This window comes from Heterodontus francisci, chromosome 36 (assembly GCF_036365525.1).
Source record: "Heterodontus francisci isolate sHetFra1 chromosome 36, sHetFra1.hap1, whole genome shotgun sequence".
Taxonomy (NCBI): Eukaryota; Metazoa; Chordata; class Chondrichthyes; order Heterodontiformes; family Heterodontidae; genus Heterodontus; species Heterodontus francisci.
This window is the reverse complement of record NC_090406.1, coordinates 20,240,309-20,259,628: the sequence shown is the minus strand read 5'-3', so window position 1 is coordinate 20,259,628 and position 19,320 is coordinate 20,240,309. Positions and strand designations below refer to the sequence as shown.

At 42.6% G+C, this 19,320-nt stretch overlaps 1 protein-coding gene across 1 annotated transcript; it reads left to right on the top strand.

Annotated features, from left to right (window-relative positions):
• The first annotated feature begins 4,388 nt into the window (after positions 1-4,388).
• On the top strand, positions 4,389-19,104 carry LOC137351638 (Krueppel-like factor 9). The gene is made up of 2 exons (XM_068016289.1): positions 4,389-5,083; positions 13,529-19,104. The coding sequence occupies exons 1-2, from the start codon at positions 4,633-4,635 to the stop codon at positions 13,828-13,830; spliced, it is 753 nt and encodes a 250-aa protein (XP_067872390.1). The 5' UTR covers positions 4,389-4,632; the 3' UTR covers positions 13,831-19,104.
• Positions 19,105-19,320: the final 216 nt, after the last annotated feature.

The following is a 19,320-nucleotide window of genomic DNA, read 5'->3' as shown; positions in this document are numbered from 1 at the left end:
CTGTCTACCTGCTATAACTTTTGACTTCCATGTCAATCAAGAATCTATCTAAGTCAGCCTTAAAAATATTCAATGACCCTGCCTCCACTGCTTCTGGGGGAAATTATTTATGGAATCAGCTTGCACCACCTTTTCAAGTACAGCATTTTGGATCCCAATAACTCTCTGAGTGAAAAATACATTCTCCTCATTTCTCTTCTAGATCTTTTTCCAATGGTTTTCAATCTTTGGCCTCTGGTTATTGCTCCACTTGCCACATGGAATATATTTTCCCTATTTACTCTATCAAAACCTCTCATCATCTGGAAAATCTCTATCAGGTCACCATCTCTGTTCCAAGGAGAACAATCCTAATTTTTCCAACCTCTCCTCATAACTGAAGTCGCTCATTTCTAATAATGTCCGTCCTCTGTACTCTTTCTAATGCCTTTGCAACATAAATGCTGGTATAGACCAGTTGGGCCAAATTGTCTGTTTCTGTGCTGTAGACTCTATGTAACTCTATTATTTTTCCTGGAGTATGGTGCCCAGAGTTTTCCACAATACTCCAGCTGAGGCCTAACCAGTGATTTATAAAGTTCTAGCATGATCTCTTTACTTTGCTTTTATATTCTATTCCTTTATTTATAAAGTCTAGTTACCCAAATGCATTTTTTAATTAACTCATCAACTCGCCCTGCTACTTTTAAGGACTTGTATATATGGAGACCCATATCTCTCTTCTCATCTACACTTTTCAAAATTGTGTCATTTACGGTATACAGTCTTTCCACATTAGTGTTCCCAAAGTGCATCAGTGGTTCACACCACAGCCTCACAGCTCCGGAGACCTGGGTTTGATTCTGGGTACTGCCTGTGCGGAGTTTGCAAGTTCTCCCTGTGACCGCGTGGGTTTTCACCGGGTGCTCTGGTTTCCTCCCACCGCCAAAGACTTACAGGTGACAGGTAAATTGGCCATTGTAAATTGCCCCTAGTGGAGGTAGGTGGTAGGGAATATGGGATTACTGTAGGGTTAGTATAAGTTTAGGTTAGTTTAGTTTAGAGATACAGCACTGAAACAGGCCCTTCGGCCCACCGAGTCTGTGCCGACCATCAACCACCCATTTATACTAATCCCATATTCCTACCACATCCCCACCTGTCCCTATATATTTCCCTACCACCTACCTATACTAGGGGCAATTTATAATGGCGAATTAACCTATCAACCTGCAAGTCTTTGGCATGTGGGTGGAAACCGGAGCACCCGGAGGAAACCCACGCAGACACAGGGAAAACTTGCAAACTCCGCACAGGCAGTACCCAGAATCGAACCCGGGTCCCTGGAGCTGTGAGGCTGCGGTGCTAACCACTGCGCCACTGTGCCGCCCCATAAATGGGTGGTTGTTGGTCGGCACAGACACGGTGGGCCGAAGGGCCTGTTTCAGTGCTGTATCTCTAAATAAAATAAATAGATCTGAAACATGGGGCTGAATTTTCATCCCGAGATGGATTTTGAGGTGGGTATGCTGGAAATTTCTCGCTACCTGCAAGTGGGCCGGTCTGCCAGCACATTCCCACCTCTGGCCTATTTTCAGGGATGTGACTTCTGTGGTGGTGGTGGGTTGATGGCTACCCACCCACCAGTGTTAGGTAACCAATTAGGCCAATCAAAGTGCCAAGTGAGGGCACTTTTTTCCATGCCATCTGGATTTTCCAGATGGCGATGGGCCCTTTGATGTGTCTAGAGCTCATAGATGGAATGGTGGCAACAGGCCAGGGATGCCAGAGGAGCATTCTGCAAAGCGACCCAGCATGGACCCATTGGGTTGTGATGGCCTCAGCTACGGACACAGGCCATCTTCTGGAAAGGTTTCCCCTTCCACAATGATGGCCTGGCCACTTTGGCCAGTTTACTTTCAGCTCTTTTCGAACTCTTCAGATTGCGCCTCCATCTTGAGGTGGCCTCTTGGTTCCCCCACCTACAGTGGCAATACCCACCTCTCCTGCTGGAGCTGCTAGCTGTCCACAGCCTTGGGCGCTGCCATTGGCCCTCCTGGCTGCGGAGCCCACCTGCCATCCTTCATTGGACAGGACACCCAGAGGCAGCCTCTTAATTAGCTGCTTCTGGTAAGATCATCCAGGCACGTGGATCTCATAAACCATCGAGGTTGGGACCCAGAAATAGTCCCGTCCCTTGTTTAGCAACTAAGGCAGTAAGATTCCACCCCTCATGTGTAAATCCCTCCATGGCCTCACCCTTCCCTATCTCTATAAAGTACATTTGAGAACTCTGTGTTCCTCCAACTCTGGCCTCCTGTGGCATCCCATGGAACTTTTGCCCCACCATCGGCAACTGTGCCTTCAGGTATCTAGGCCCCAAGCTCTGGAATGCCCTCCCCAAAGCTTCTCACCTCTCTTCTCTTGTAAGATGCTGCTTAAAACCTATGTCTTTGACATAGTGGTTGGTCATCTGTCCTAATGTCTCCTTTTTTGGCCTGGAGGCAATTTTTTCTGATTTTGCTCCTATGAAGCACCTATGAAGGTTTATGTTAAAGGTGCTATATAAATGCAAGTTGTTGTTGTAAAATTAAGAGCTTGTCTTTATATCACGCCATTCACAAACTCAGGATGTTCCCAAAGCCTTTCACAACCAACTAAAGCTTCTGAACTGTAGTTGCTGTTGTGATGTAAGCACAAGAAGAACTCAGAAACAGCAATGAGATAAATGGTCAGGTAATCTGTTTCATTGATGTTGGTTGACGGATAAACTTTTTATTTATTTCCAAAATATACTTTATCTGTAAAAATGCATTACCAAACAGTTTCAAAAAATACAAACAGTGCCAGGGAGATCAGTTTCCTTCAATACAATCATGAGTTGCCTCACAACCCTTCCATTTCATTTGTCATGCCATATACATTTTTACATTTTACAGCAAATGAAAATTTTCCCAATACAGTTTGAGGGGTTTCCCATGGATCCAGCCCCTCAGTTCAGCTTACACAGTGGTCTTTCCCCATTGAGTCTTTGCTGCGGCTGCCCCAAGCTTTAGTGCGTCCCTCAACACATAGTCCTGGATAAACATTGATCAGTACCCTACCCTGCTGTTCTACGAATAGAGAAGGTATACAGAGCTTTGCTCTAATATCCATCTGAAGACAGCACTTCCGACAGTGCAGTACACTCCCAGTACTGTGTGCTCAAATGCAGGAGTGAGGGTTGAACCCATGACCTTCTGACGCAGGGGCTAGAGTGCTATTTTGAGCCAAGACTAACACCTTTTGGGTCCAAACACTATTTTCCAACTGCTCTACTGTTCAAAAGTTCAGAGAAAATCTACCTGACTAAATACAAGAAGACATTAATTAAATCACATTTAACGTACTGTGCACAGTTCTGGTCTCCAAATTGTTGAAAGAGAGGCACTGGAGAAGGTTACACCTATCAGGTAAGATTGAACAAGGTGGCACTCCTCTCTAGAAAAGAGACAGCAGAGGGGTAATCTGATCGGGATTTTTAAGGTTATGAAGGGTCTAATACGGCAGATGCAGAGATGTTTCCAGTTGTGTGGGGCGGAGGGGGGCAAAACTAGGGGCTTATAAATATAAGATTGGCATTAATAAATCCAACAGGGAATTCAAGAGAGACTTCTTTTCTCAGAGTGGGTGGAATCTGGGGCTCAAGAGTAATCGAGGTGAATAGCATAGATGCATTTAAGGGGAATATAGATATACACATGAGGGGGTAAGGAAGGTTATGCTGATTGGGTTACAGAAAGAGGGATGTGAGGAGGTTCAGGCATGAATCATTTGGCCTGAATGGCCTGTCTGTGCTGTGCATTCTAAATAAAAGCCAAAGTCTTTTAGTCTTCTATCACTTGCAGATGTCTTTCAGCCTCTCCCCCAGCCAGACCGAGGGCACATGGTATTAGGGCTACCGCTCACATGAAGGATGAAACTGATGATAGACTGGTTAAGCTAAACGATATTTCCGCGTTGAAATCTCGATGTAATTCTTAGTAATTTGATTATCAAATATGCCCCCTAAAAAAAACAAAATCATTCTTAAGGCATTCTGCACTTCTCTAGTGAATTTCATGGGCTGGGGTTCCGCCCACTAACACATTTTGTCTGGCTCTTACTGAAGTCTGACTCCAGTAGTTGCACCTCCCCCGCCTCATTCAGCATTATCTGCCAATTTCATGATACGCCCGCATCAGAATGGCCTGTAGGAGAAATGATACCGAATACATCTTCAGTCTCACGCACTCTATTTTTTTTTGACTATGAGATTTGGGAAGATGCCAAACTTTTTTTTTTGTTCGCTCTTGCGTCGTGCTCTTCTCTCTCTTCCCCTGGAGACAGGGGTTTCCAGCGTCAATAAACGCGCGTCAGCCAGTGGCTTTGAGCCTGGGATCCGCCCGGCGCGTCACACCACATTTGGAGGAGGCGTGTTGCACGTCCACCCCTCTCCCAGACAAAGCATCGGGGCCGCGGCACAGCGGGCTCAGTTCGCCGGTTCGTATCCAGCTGGAGACTGCATTCTCATTAAACACCGGCCAGTCCCTTAGGAAGAGGGGGAGGGAGAGTGAGAGTAAAGGAAAGACACACACACACACATAGGAGAGACCCTCCTTTCCATTCTCAGCCATGGCTGCGTTCGCTTGTCGCGACTACTTCGCTGCCGAGTGCCTGATGTCCATCTCCAGCGGGGCGGTGGTGCACGGTTCGCGGCTGAAAGAGGAGGAAAGTTCCGAGGCAACTTCAAAGGAGGACAAAGAAGTGAGCGACACGCTGAAAGAGGGCGGCAACCTGCTGATCCTGGCCAGCATTTTGACCGACCTGCAGCAATCTAGGCCGATGTCCTCCAATTCGGAGAGCAGCCACTCCTCGTCCGGCGAGAGCCTGGAGAGCGGCTACACCACCCTGTCCGAGGGTCCCTGCACCCCGACCCTGAGGACGACCAGCTGCACGGCGGAAAAGCGGAAAAGCAAGCGCTCCGACAAATCCACGGTGAAAAAACATCACTGTTACTTCGCGGGATGCGACAAAGTGTACGGGAAATCGTCCCATCTGAAAGCACACATGAGAACTCACACAGGTAGAGAGCAATGCTTTATTCTGATCTTTGGAAACCAAGTTGTCGCCACGTTTCATTTTTGTGCCTTGATGCTCCTCCAGTTTTCTTTGTTCTTAAACACTCGCATTCCTTATGTCTTTTGTTACACCACGCTGCTTTTATAGTGCAAACTCGGGGGAACTTATGGCGATGAACTGTGGTAGATATATAGTTTCATTCGGATGTTTTCTGTTTTAATCTACAGTATTCCTTCCCTCGGTGTTGCTAACGATAGCTAACCCTTTAATCTGTGCTAAAATACCGTAGATTTTTGTGTAGAACAAAGAAGTTTGCTTTAATCGTCCTTTTTCTCTTGCAGGTTAATGTCCCCTTTTTTGCAGATTTAGCAAATCCGAGGAGGGGAGGGGTCACTGGTGAAGTAGACAATGGAGCTCTGGATAATAAGCCATAAATATTGTATCATTGAGTCGGTTCAGTTTGACGTTTGTCGCTGAACAAAAGGGAAGTGATATTTTAGAAGTTGTTTGAGGGGTTAAGTTTCTCCGGGATCTACATGTATCAACTTGTCTGGAAGAACACAAGACAGATCTTTTGACCTGTGTGTGAGTGACTTGCTCTGGCTGGGAGGACTACACCTCGCAGGGTCCGTAGAGGGCAGAGTATAACGACTTCTATAACCGGATTAGAAATGATGCTGTCAGAATTCTAGCCTTTTTTGAGAGATCCTTTAGATAATCTTGAGATGGGGGCGGGGGAGATAACACTACCTGTTACTGCGTCGATCAACGTGCAGTGACCATCTTATCGGCAGCCCTTATAACGATTTAGTCATGGCACTCGGGGCAGTCACCTTCCTCTTACCCCCAAGCCTGGGCACAAACAGCCGGGCCAGTCTGGGTAAGCCCTTCTCCGCCTCATTGCAGGCTCACCAAGCCTGTCTAATAAGTCGTCAGATTGTCCCTGGGCTTTCGTCATTTCCCACCCCTTTGCAATGTGTGCCCTTGGCGGAGGGTTTTTAGTCCACGGGGGTGTGGTGGGAGGGAGACTGAACTCGGGATCCTGACACTGGCAGAGAGCCAGTATCGCGCTCTCCGCCTCCTCTTTCTTGAGTCATCACGGCCGGGGTGGGAATACACACGCGTTTCTCTTTCTGGGGAAAAAAAGCCCATAATAGGGAGAGACCGGAATTTCCTGTAAATTGACAGGAATAAGACAGCTGAGTGGGATGATCGCAGTATTTTGGCGAGGAGAGATTCTTTTGGCTTTTAAAAAAAAAAAAATTCCAATAAATTTTAACAGTTATGGGGATGGTATCCAAATGTGTGATCAGCACAATGTATGCCGTTTTGCTACTGTAAACCTGATGTGATCAGTGTAATAACAAGTCAAACAAGATATGAGTGCAGATTGTGACATTTTATGGTGAAAGCAGGTTAGTATCAGGCAGGTTATAACTGAGGCATTTGTGGCGTGGGTGGAAATTCTAATTGGCAGGGAGAAAGTTGGGAAGAAAGTGATGAATTTGGTAAAATAGACATTGAGAATTTGATGAGTTAAAAGGCTGGGATCAGTCCCGAGAACTGCAACTCCCACGCTGCGTCGCCGGATGGAGGGGCGGGGTTATAACTCAGCCAATGATTAACAATCTAGGGTGTGGTTGGTGTGTTGTCAGCCAATCAGTGGAGAGGGGCGGGGCGCTGCCTGCCTGGGCCCCACGTGCTTCACTCGGTGTGCCCTGCAGGGTTTGGCGAGCTCACTCCTGCACGCACGCTATCTCACTCATTTTGGGAGCCCGTGGCTGTGAATAAACACAGACTCACTAGGAAGATGTGGTGCAACCGAATGGCGTTTCTGCCAGCTGCATGATATATTATGGAATTGTTCAGCCACACTCACATTTCACAGGTTGAATGATTAATTTGAAAATCTGTACAGGATTTTAATGTGCAATTCCATTAAAAAGCATTGTTCCGCTTTCAAGTCCCACTCCAGGACTTGAGCACAAAAATCAAGGCTGACACTCTAGAACAATACTGAGGGTGTGCTGCACTGTCAGAGGTGCTGTCTTTCAGATGAGACATTAAAACCGAGGCCCCATCTTACTCTGGTGGGTGTAAAAGATCCCGTGGCACTATTTCGAAGAAGAGCAAGGGAGTTGGCCGATTATTTATCCCTCAATCAGCATCACAAAAAGCAGATTATCTGGACATTATCCCATTGCTGTTTGTGGGAGCTTGCTGCGCGCTTACTGGCTGCTGTATTTCCTACATTACAACAGTGACTACACCTCAAAGTACTTGCGTCAGCTGTAAAGTGCTTTGAGATGCCTGGTCATCAATGAAAGGCGCCATATAAATGCAACATGCAGTGGATGCTGGAAATCTGAAAGAAAAACAAAGTGATGGAAATACTCAGCTGGTCTGGCAGCATTTATGAGGAGGGAAAGAGTTGATGTTTCAAGTTGGATATGACTCTTGCGTGCAACTTGAAGCCAACTTTGTTTCTCTCCAGATACTGCCAGACCTGCTGAGTATTTCCAGCATTTCGTTTTATCATAATAACAAAAAAAGGTTTTTTGTTAACAGGGTAAAGACCAGTCTGATGAAGTAGTTAATCTCGAGCGAGCAGATTTCAAGGACAATAATAATCCGCACTGTAATTCAAAGTGCATTTTCTGATTGATTTTTTTTGACTAGCAATAGAATGTGGCTTGGGGGACCTAACAATACAAGGTTACAACACAGCTGGAGATCATTCAGCCCTTTGTAGAACAAATCATAACTAATCCAATTTCCCTGCCCCATATCTTCCCTGATCAAGCACTCCTGGAGGGGACTAAACTGATAAATAGAAAGTGTAGAGTTTGAAGCAAAGTCTGATTCTCATTGTATTGACTGGGAATTGAGTGAAAAATTAATTCAATTACACACAGAAGGTATACGTTTTGATTCCTGGTGTCTGAGATGATCTCAGCAGGAAAGGTTTCTGCATCCTTGGGCTAGGGAGGGAGTGACCTCTATTGGATGGATAGTGGACAGCAACCAGGCTCAGTTGCTGGGTGGCTCTGGTCAAACGTTCGATAAAGATCACTGGGATCACATATGAAGAATGGCCTCGTTGATCAGATACTGGAGGTTGCCTATAAGCAGTTCACCCATATGCCTGTAGGAAAAGAGGGGAAATAATAATCCCAACCATTTGATGTATGTTCAGTATATTCACTTTGACTAACTTTACTACAAATTCCTACTGAGAGTATTTGCAGAAAAAATATGCATCCAGTTTGCAGTGCACACCCTGTATAGATCCTTCAAATGGTTCCCAGCTTGTTGAAGAGAACAATGTACTGTTAAACTGTTTGCATTTAGAATAATCTTCATTGCGTTAAAGTAATGTGTGTAGCAGAACAATTTTGTAGTTCCTGACTAGTGCAAAATGACCCATCACTTCCGAAGAGACAATTGGATGTCATGGCAGGGGTCTGGGAGGGAATGAATCTGGAGATACTGTCAGTTTTGCTATTATTATTATTTAACGATTGCTGGTTAAATAAACTAAATAGATTATGTAGAAACTAAGCAGGGAAAGAAAATAGGGATGGGTGGCATGCATAGTTGGTCAGCAGGACGAAAGGTACTTGAATGATCCTAAGCAAATTGCTATCGGGCTGTTTTGTATCTCAATAGGCCAGAGCTCCTCAGTTATTTACATTAGTGTTGTGTCAAATGTAGCTGTGCTTCTATGATTTTCATCAAAGAAGCTAATCCCAGTTTTATCTCTCCTGCTGTGCAACAATAAATCTTGCTGTTATTTCCAAATCCCAAACGAAGATTAGTAAAATGTCAGCCCAGGTTTAGTTGTGGGACGAGATACGGTTTCTAAATGGACACGGGCAAATTACCTGAGGGCCATGACACTCAAAACAGTTACATAATCTACTTAACACTATATAGTTTTGATTCATCTCGACTAGGTCATTGTGATGACTTCCTTCTCTTTCCAGCTGGGAAGTACATGCCATTTGTGAAGCAGAATTAACCTGGAGATGGATTGGGGGAGAGGATGTTTTTCCCTTTTAAAAATATTTGATACAGCTGAGGAAGACCATTTGACTCACTGTGGTTTACGAATCCACTAAGCCCCTGTGCCTTCCCCTTTTACCACCATGGCATCTTACTTTTTTTTAGAGCCGCTTTTATACTGTGCCCATTCTGCTGACTCCCAACTTGCCGGCCTTTGGTCAGGACCAGTCATAGGAAAATTAGGAACAGGACGGGTGCCTGCTTTGCATTCATTCAGATCATGGCTGATCTGCACCTCCAGTCCATTTTTACACTCTTGCCTCATATCCCCTGATACCTTTGCTTAACAATCTTATCTGTCTGTCTTGGAAGCAATTGCTGTAACATCCATGGCCTTTTAGGGGGGAGAAAATTCCAAATTTCTGCTACCCTTTATGTGGGGAAAAAGTGCTTCCTGAACTCCCTTGCTCTAATTTTAAGATTGTCCTTTTGTTTCTGAGTTCCCCAACCAGAGGAAATAGGCTATTTGTATGTACCCTAGCATTGTAAACATCTCAAATCTCCTATACGCAGGGAAGTACAAGCCAAGTTTATGTAACCTGTGCTCAGTCATTTTATTTTCCCCATCCCTTACCTCCCACCTCTTCTGCAGATGGTACTGTGGCATGGTTCCATGGCATGAGCTGCAGCTCAACATTGTACCCTCGTGACCCTGGATGATTTGTCAGTCGGTGAAATACCAGGTTAGGTGTGAGCATCCTTCTCGGATGTCCACACAAACCCCTCACAGGGAGGCCAGTAAATAACAATTGAGATGGGGAACCCACGTTGTTTTTCTCTGTATCGGTGGGTGGAGATATTGAAACCAATTGTAGGGCACACATCACTGTCCAGCTAACTCATCACACAACAAGGATCAAATCTGACCGTACTGTTTTCTTTCTGCCTTAGTAATGTTACATATCATAAAATCACAGCATTCGATCCATCGGGTGGTTTTACTCTTAGGCACATTAAGGAAGCAGTGACCCAAGACCTTATAAAAACAAAACTATTATTTAAGTTTATCTTGATGAACTTTTCTCCCAATTATTTATTAACATGCTTGATTAGACTCATTACCTATTTAGTAACTTCCAGTATATCTTAAACATAGCTAATATACTGTTATACTCATTTAAATGTTAGCACTACCTGTAATTCTGTTACTTATGGTCGTGGGGCTATAATAATCCCCACTTTTATATCACAGGGTGGGTTTCCCTGCACTGGATTAACAAACAACTGCTGATGTACAAGCTAGTTTTTTTTTGCCTTATGCGTCTACTTGAACATTGAGGTTTTTATCCTGAACAGCCAGACCATCTCTGCTGAGGAGGTCAGTACAGGCCAGTGTTGAGGGAAACCTCATTGCTGATCTGTAACCAAGAAAATTGGTACTTTGTCTCTGGTGGTGATAACCCCAGGACTGAGGATTCAGTCTCGGCACATATACGGCAGGACTACTGTAGTTTAGGCCCTCCGCGATCCTGAACTGAACTGACCTCGCTCTATAAAGCAAGTTTGACTGATTTGAATTCTGGCATGGTGCTCTCTGGGGTGGGGGACGCAAGGCACTAGGAAAGGCGTGAGGGCGAGCAGATTGTGCAGCTGACCCTTAAAGGAAAAACTCCTCTCAAAATTTAAAAAAAATGTTTTAATGTTTGAAGGTAGATGAGTTCCAGCTATAAAAAAACTATCTAAATTTACTTGCAATGCAGTTTAATAGATGAACAAAGAAGCACAGAAATAGTGCAGCAGCAAATCAATCCAGTTAAAGCTAAAGGATTCAACAAAGGGGAAGGGACTTCCCATGCAGAGCCCATTTTATGTGGGTGCTGAGTATCTGGAGCACTATTAAGACACTTCAGGTGTGTTAAAGTCTCCCCTACTTTGCATACACTTTACATATTTAGTGAGCACAAAGGTTTGGAGGGTCTGTGCCACATTTGCTTTTCAAGACTGCTTTAGTCCCCCATGCATGGGCCATGTAGCAGATCTTAGCATCCCACAATGCAGGATCCTGATGAATAATGCACTAGTTTTTTTTTTTTAATTTCCAAAATATACTTTATTCATAAAAATCTGTAAAAATTACATTGCCAAACAGTTTCCAAACAGCACCAAAAAATACAAACATTGCAAGGGAGATCAGTTTCCTTCAATACTGTCATGAGTTTCTTCCCAACCCTTCCGTTTCTCAATTGTCATGTCAATTACAGTTTTACATTTACAGCAATTCAGAATATTAACGATACAGTTCGAGGGGTTTCCCATGGATCCAGCCCCTCAGTCTAGCTTGGTGGGGGAACCTTACACTGTGGTCTTTCCCCATTGAGCCTTTGCTGCGGCTGCCCCAAGCTTTAGTGCGTCCCTCAGCACGTAGTCCTGGACCTTGGAATGTGCCAGTCTGCAACATTCGGTGGTGGACAACTCTTTGCGCTGGAAGACCAGCAAGTTTTGGGCAGACCAAAGGGCGTCTTTCACCGAATTGATAGTCCTCCAGCAGCAGTTGATGTTTGTCTCGGTGTGCGTCCCTGGGAACAGCCCGTAGAGCACAGACTCCTGTGTTACAGAGCTGCTTGGGATGAACCTTGACAAAAACCACTGCATCTCTTTCCACACCTGCTTTGCAAAGGCACATTCCAGGAGGAGGTGGGCGACCGTCTCTTCCCCACCACAGCCAACGCGGGGGCACTGTGCGGAGGGGGCAAGACTTCGGGTGTGCATGAAGGATCTGACGGGGAGGGCCCTTCTCACCACCAGCCAAGCTACGTCTTGGTGCTTGTTTGAAAGTTCTGGTGATGAGGCATTCCGCCAAATGACTTTGACGGTCTGCTCGGGGAACCATCCGACAGGATCCACCGTTTCCTTTTCCCGTAGGGCCTTGAGGACATTCCGTGCAGACCACTGCCTGATGGAATGCACTAGTATATTTATCTAGCTTATCTCTGCAGTGCATTCACCTGCTTATATTTTCAGCACTGTCACTGCAGTAAAGGTTGTTGGCAACCACATTGAAAGTTACTTAAGGCTGTTACTGTACATTATAAACCTAAAACCATCCCCTGCCCAAACAGCTGCATAAACCAAGTACAATGTAATTTCTGTACCTTGTATCATTAACCTGTCTTAGTCTTAGTTTTTTCAGTGACTCCAACAAGCAATTCCTTAATCCAGGTTCAAATGCTATTGAAATGAGTGCTCTATTGGAGATTAGATGGTGTAATGGATTAGCATGAACAGTCCTTTTAATTTGTGACCAGACAGATGGGTGAAAGGCACAGGAGGGATTAAAACAAAATGGACATTCAGCTGATCTTGGCTCTGCAGTCTTGAAGAACAGTTGCACCTATTTCCTGGCTCAGTCTACTTTAAATTCAGTTAATGAATTCAAATGGACCAAGTTCATTTTTAAGTACTAAATTTCCACTTTGCAGTGTTTGCATTACTTGATTCAAATTATTGGATTTAATTCTGTTTTTGTTTAGCTCAAAATTGTCCGAATTATTAGTCGGCCGCATGTAGCCCCAAGGGTTTTCACTCCCGGTTTTAGTGGACTAAGTCTGAAGTGAAGAAAGAGCATTACAATTTGTGGTCGTATAAAAATTGGAGTAAACTTTTGAATGTGCACGAGAGATAATTGGCCTCTATCCTGCACTTTTTAATGTGCTGTAAAATTTGTGAGTCACTAGAGAATTTTTCTTGTGTGGGAAGGAGTCAATATTGTGCTATCAACAAAAAGCTTTATCTCTCAATTAACACTATCAAGTTATTACCCAAGATATTGGATAGCTTGGAGTAATCTTATCAAAGGACTCAAATGACAGAAACCACAAGTGTACTTTTTAGCAGCAGGATAGGTAGGAGCAAGGCTCCCAATCCAAGGAATACTGTATCACCCCTGCAACTGCTGAGATCAGCTAAGTCCAGCACAGGCTATCAGTGTTGTGCAAGTGTGTGGGTATCCTGCAGAGTTCAGGATTTTCCTTGGTCATGATTTTTACATTTGTTAAATAGTGTACTGACACTAAAGGGGGTCATTTTAATCTAACTTGGTGGGTGGGAAATTGATGGGATTGGGTGCATTGCCGGTTTAACATCCTACCTGATTTTGATCTCAACGTGTAATATTGGGTGGAGTGTAAAACCAGCATTCCACCCGATCCCGTGGATTTCTCAGTCGATGAGTTATGTTTGTAGGCTTACACATTGGGGAGAAAGGTACCAGCGGGCTGCTTGGAACTCCACCCAACAATGGGTAAGTGTGTGTGTGCAGGGGAGGAGGAGGGCAAAGAAATCCATGAGTAAAATGTGCATATGGACTTAAATTGTTCCCATGCTTGTGTTTAAATTGATCTCACAATCATGGTGTCTTTTTTTTTTATCCCATTTTGTCTTTCAGGGGAGCGGCCATTTCCTTGCACCTGGCCACAGTGTTTGAAGAAATTTGCCCGTTCCGATGAGCTGGCTCGACATTATCGTACCCATACGGGTGAGAAGAAATTCAAGTGCCCAATGTGTGAGAAGAGGTTCATGCGCAGCGACCATTTGATGAAGCACGCTCGCCGACATCCTGACTTCAAGCCTGGCATGATCGTCAAGCCAAACAGCAGGAGTGCATCACCCCCCAACGTGATGGCACCCACCTTCCACAGCCTGGCGTCTCCTTCCATTGTCAGTCCTCCTGGTCCTGTGTTCAATTAGACTGGAGGGGGAAAACAAAACCAGTTTGTACCAAAATTCTTGTTAAACTGAGAGTCTAGCATCCCATCCTCCAAGCATGTGTGGACTGTGCTTGTAGATCTTTGCTTTCGTACCATTTGATCTTTGCAGACTAGTGTTGGGGGAAGGGCCTTTTTAATATGCATTGTTTTTGCACACACTGACTGTAACCAGCAGTAGAGGTTCAGCAGCTTGCTTCTTTGTTGGGTTAGTGCGAGAGTAAAATAGTGTGAGTTGTGAACCTTGTGTTAATATTGTCTGCATTATTATCTGCCCTTGTTGGACCTGATGCCCATTTTTATTTTTGAATTTTTAACTTATTGCAGTAACTCCAGACAGGCTTTTGGAGTATATTGAAGTGCAACCATTGTGTTTAGTCAACCTAGTTGAAAATTGACCTATTTTAGTAGCTTCTTCTGAAATTAATAAAAGGTCATGCAGACTGACCGAGGCACAACTTTTTACAAGTAAACTAAACAACCACACAAAGCTCCACTGTGTTAATATGGTGACATAAAGCTTGATAGCACATCCTTGAACAAGAAATCTAAAAGACACTTTAGGGCAGTTTTAACTGGAGCAGGGAGAGTAAAAATGAAGTCACATTATCGCAGTTTTTCAGGTTTTATCACTGTCTTAATACTATGTTCACATAGGAATTAAAAACCATAAGGAATAAATTTTGCTTAGTTTCTCCATCAATTTGCAGTTATCTATTGTGATCTTACAGCTCAGTTTAACTGGGTTATACATTTTTCTTCTCAAGAGAGAGTTCTCATTGAGTTCAACTCAGGAATTGAATTACTGTAAATTGCAGGATTCCTACAGTGACAATGATTTGCAGCTATTTAATTGATATGTCTCAGGGGCTACAAAGGATCTTGCCAACATGTCACAGAAACAGACATAGCACTGCAATTCTGGACACTGGTATACCTCTTGCAGAAACTTCTTAAATTTTTTTTGTTTTGGGGGGTAAAGTGCTGTTTTGTACAGTGAAAGTGCTGAAATATGTCTGCACTTTTGTATGCAAGTAATGTATGGTAATCATACTGCTGGTATGATGATCCTTACATGAGTAGGCCAGACTGGACACAACAACCATGTGATTGAGATTACTACCAGCCTATTGGAAATTTTCTGGTTTAGAACTCAGTTGAACTCTGTTGCTGTGAGATTTTAAGATTACAAAGAAGAGTACCAATCGATCCCAAACATGGTTCTAGATTTACACTGGTAGCGTCAATCTGGCCTTACATGTGATCAATCTTTTTGTTGATAAAATGTGCCCCTGGTCTTAAACTAGCATGGAGGAATCAAGCTTGTAGCATGGTATCTATGGTGGCGATGGCCTGCCTGTTGACTCACATCATGCGACCTGTTGCTAGCAATAATGTGCCAGAGCAGGACATCTTTATTCAGATTGCTTGATTACAACAGTATTTTGTATCCCAGTACACTGGAGGACCTAATTTGTGACCACTTTTTCTAGGAAACGTGCTTACGTTGAAGTTGGTAGGAAGAAGGTAAAATTACATTGTCCATTTTGATTATAGAACAAATGTTACAAGCTGCTTCTGCACAAAAGCTGCAGTCCGTTCAGGATACTTGATGGGCTAGTTACACAGATCTGCTCATTATTGGTGACAATTGTACAAACACGTTACACAAAAGGAAAGTCATAGTCAAAGCTTTCACTGGAGTTTTATTGAAAGGTAATTGACTGGCATTACCTGCTCAGGTCATCTGTGTGCAAAAATGATATAGCTATGGGGTTATGTGCATACTGCCTTTCTTAAAATGCTCCTATATATAAGGTATTTTTGTAATGTTTCTACTCAGGGGGCTGTTTTGCTGATGCATGCATTTCACCATACATATGTGGAGCGTGTGTGTATCTAAGTTTGTACCTGTTCAGTGTGTGAAATTGGAACAGTGTTGTTCCCAGTAATTTGCTTATGGTAAACTGTTGATCAGTTACCAAAAGGGAAGATATTCTTTATCTTAAAGTGTTCTACTCTACTAAAATTGCTAGCTGTGTGTTTGGGGGGAAAAAAGTGATAAATATAACTTTAAAAAGTAATGTAAATATTTGTGGAAAGCATGTTTTTAAGGTAGTGATTTAAATTTACACTAATAACTATTTTACTATAAAGAGCTTGTGCACTAATGCACACACCTCTTAACCAGTTGTGTTTCAGGAATTCAAGTATAAACTGTAATCCATATAAATGCCTCTATTTCAGTCTCCAATCTTGTATTGTTCTCCAGGGAAAAACACACATTTTAGAGTTCTGACCAGAAAACTTCATGGGCAGCTGTATTCTCTCGTCCTGATGTATATTTTTATTGTTGAGAGGCTGGGTATAACTTGCCTAGTAACTTTCCATGAGTTATCTGGTCAGATTCAAGTAAAAAAAACTTACTGGTACAGGTTTGATGGTGGACACAATTCTGTTGTTTTTATGTGTCATGAGTGTCTTGACATAATCAGTGGGAGTTTGCAGTAGAATTGTGGCAGGTATATATGTAATAGTATCATGAATTCAAAATTCTTTTACTTATCAAGATAGGGAAGGAAGAAAATAAAATATCAATATATTTAATGACTTTTTTGAATCATGGGCCAAAATTCCCCTCTCAATGAAAAGTGTAGTAAGTGACAGGTTGGTGAGATCACAGGAATAATCGGCTTTGAAACGCTCCAATTTCTGTGAATGTAGTTTGATACAAATCAGATTTACATCCATTTTTACAGAGAAATTTCACTGCTTCATCTCTCTCACTCTTAACATTGCCACAACGATACCAAGGTTGGTATGGTCTCTGCTGCATCTGAATGTTTTGGGCACCAAACAGTGGTGCTCAGGTGCTGTCATCCTGTTTGCGGTATTATTAAATTAATCTAAAAAGATCATAATTACTGCGCAACAGTTTTATAATTACAAAAGCAACGGAGGATGTGGAATCTGATTCATAAGAACACGCAGCCAGGACAGAAAAGGCCATTCAGCCAATAAAGCTCATCTGTCTGGTATTATAATTTCCGTCCCACCCTTTTTAAAAAATAAATCAACTGCCTTTTAGCAAATCAACCCTTATTTAACATTGATTATTCAATTTCTTTAATTTAAATAATTATCCCACATTGGTTGCTTTTTAAAATCATAAGTGTAACTATTTATTTTGTAGTCCCATTGAGTGTGGCGTGTTATCTTGATCAGGAACAGCCCCAAGATACTTGAGTTGCATTTTCACTGTCTTGAAACACTCGATCATCAAGGTGTCTTACAACATGGCTGTTGCTTTAGCGAGAGAAATGCTAATATTCCCAATGCCAAGCAGACCTGTGATGCTGGCAGTAGTATGGGTTATTTTTGAGTATGAAGATTGATTTGTGCCACTATACCAATCAACCTGCCACATTTGGGATAAAGCTTGTTTTTCAGGTGTGTCACATGTAATTGTCCAGTTGTTTGACTGGGATGTCTAGCAGATTACATGTGATGGTCTAGCTTTGTTTGACTAAGATGCCAGGTACATAATACACCTTGTTCAGTCCATTTGTTGTTCATGAAATGATATTGGAGAAGCTTGCTGCTTGGATTGCACCACCCGAGCACTCCAGGGTGCTGCTTGGAGCTGAGAAGCTGTCTGGAGCGGAAACATTTTTTTCCGTGATGTGTGACTGAAAAATGAGTAACCAAGAAGTTTCAATTTATAGTGTACTTTATTTTATTTGTAAGTGTTGCTAATGAGGTGTGAGGAATGCCATACATTGAGATGTTAGTATTTAAGAATGTAAGAATTGTAACATTCCAGTTTGTAATTCATAATCTTCATCCATGGCTGCGGGCAGCTCACCATTTATTTGCAATAAAATAAATATTCAATACAATGAGGCCAGTCATGGGGCATAGGTGAAAATTTAGCATTAGGATTGCAGATTAAGCAGGCATTATTTCTCCTGGGCCAATTTTGTCTTAAGTTGTGTAAGTTGCCATTTCCACATGTGGTGGAATAAATTATGCAACTTCTCAATCAGCTGCAGTGATATGTGAAATCTGTAACATTTTAAATTGAAGGCCAATGTCGACTTGACATTTTGCCATCTCCTCCCACTTTCTAGCATTCTCTGATATTACTCTGAGTAACTGCGGACAGGGGGAAGTTGTTAGGCACGACTCCTGCATGATTGAGGCCCATGGAAACAATACTGTCTCTTGGGAGCAATCTTACTGGTAGACACATTCACTGAAAAGGATGCTCTTCTGGTTTCCAGAACATATTGCACATTTTTTTAAATAGACCGTTATTGTATTCAATGTGTGTTTTGATTGCTTTGGCAACCTTTTATTCTTTTGATTTTTGTATATATAATTGTGAGAAAATAGAGGACAAGCATTAGCTATGTGATGAGGGAATGCTTTTTGCTTTATCCCCCTTTTTAGTTTTCTTCCCCTTTTCGTCCCTTTTGTGAAAGTGACAACTCATGCTGGTGTACCATTTTACATGTAATCTTTGGTACTTTCTCCAAATGGGTATTCTGTATGTGAGTGTCTGGGCAGCAAATGTCTGTCAATGCAATAATGTCCTTATCTGATGTCCAAAAGTGCATAATGGTCAGGAGCAGGAATCCTAGCTGAGGTGTTTTTTTTTTCTCCCCACCTAGGCTGTAGCGTCCCCATCAACTGAGATCACTTAACTTAGGACAGGTCTGGGATTTCCTTGGTCTGTTGGGGTCACTGCATCCCATTTCCATCCTGAGCCATTAGGACAAGGGGGAAGTTGTGACGAGAGTTTTGCAATGAAGGAACAGCTTTTAAATTGGCTTTTTTTGGAAACGTCATTTTTGTTTAAAAAGTGGTGACATGAAAATTTTATTTTAAAAAAAAATTGTCAAAAATAACATTGAATAATCTTCAAATTGCAGACTATTGTGGATTATGAACTAGATCTTTGTGTATGTATCTATCAAAGTTTGACAATTTAAAATAACTTTTTTTAAATTTTTTCAAAATAGACATAGCTTTGAAAAGAAGCTTCTTCAGGAATTACCAGTAAATGTGCCTATAGGAATCCTGTTCCTCACTCGGTATCCCTGTGTTTCAAGTCTGTTTAGTACCCATGTAGCAGTTGGTATTACTGGAAGCTTTACTTTACTTTTTTACAGTAATTTTATGGATATTGTATTTTATAACATTCTGGTGATCAGTTATATTAGTACATGTGCTAATAAATACAGGAAACTATGAAGCATTACAGAAAGATTGCTGTTTGAAATTTTGCATGGATGACTGAATTTTGTATACAGTGAATAAACAATGACATCCTAATTAAAGCGTACTTTTTTATAGAAAGGGACCTGTGGACCGTAGACATACGAATTAGGAGCAGAAGTAGGCCATTCGGCCCCTCGAGCCTCCTCTGCCATTCAATAAGATCCTGGCTGATCTGTTCCTGTTTTGAATT

Coding starts and splice junctions, on each gene's coding strand:
- LOC137351638 (XM_068016289.1), top strand. CDS start 4,633: ATGGCTGCGTTCGCTTGTCGCGACTACTTCGCTGCCGAGTGCCTGATG. Junction 5,084..13,528: donor ACACATGAGAACTCACACAG/GTAGAGAGCAAT, acceptor TTTGTCTTTCAG/GGGAGCGGCCATTTCCTTGC.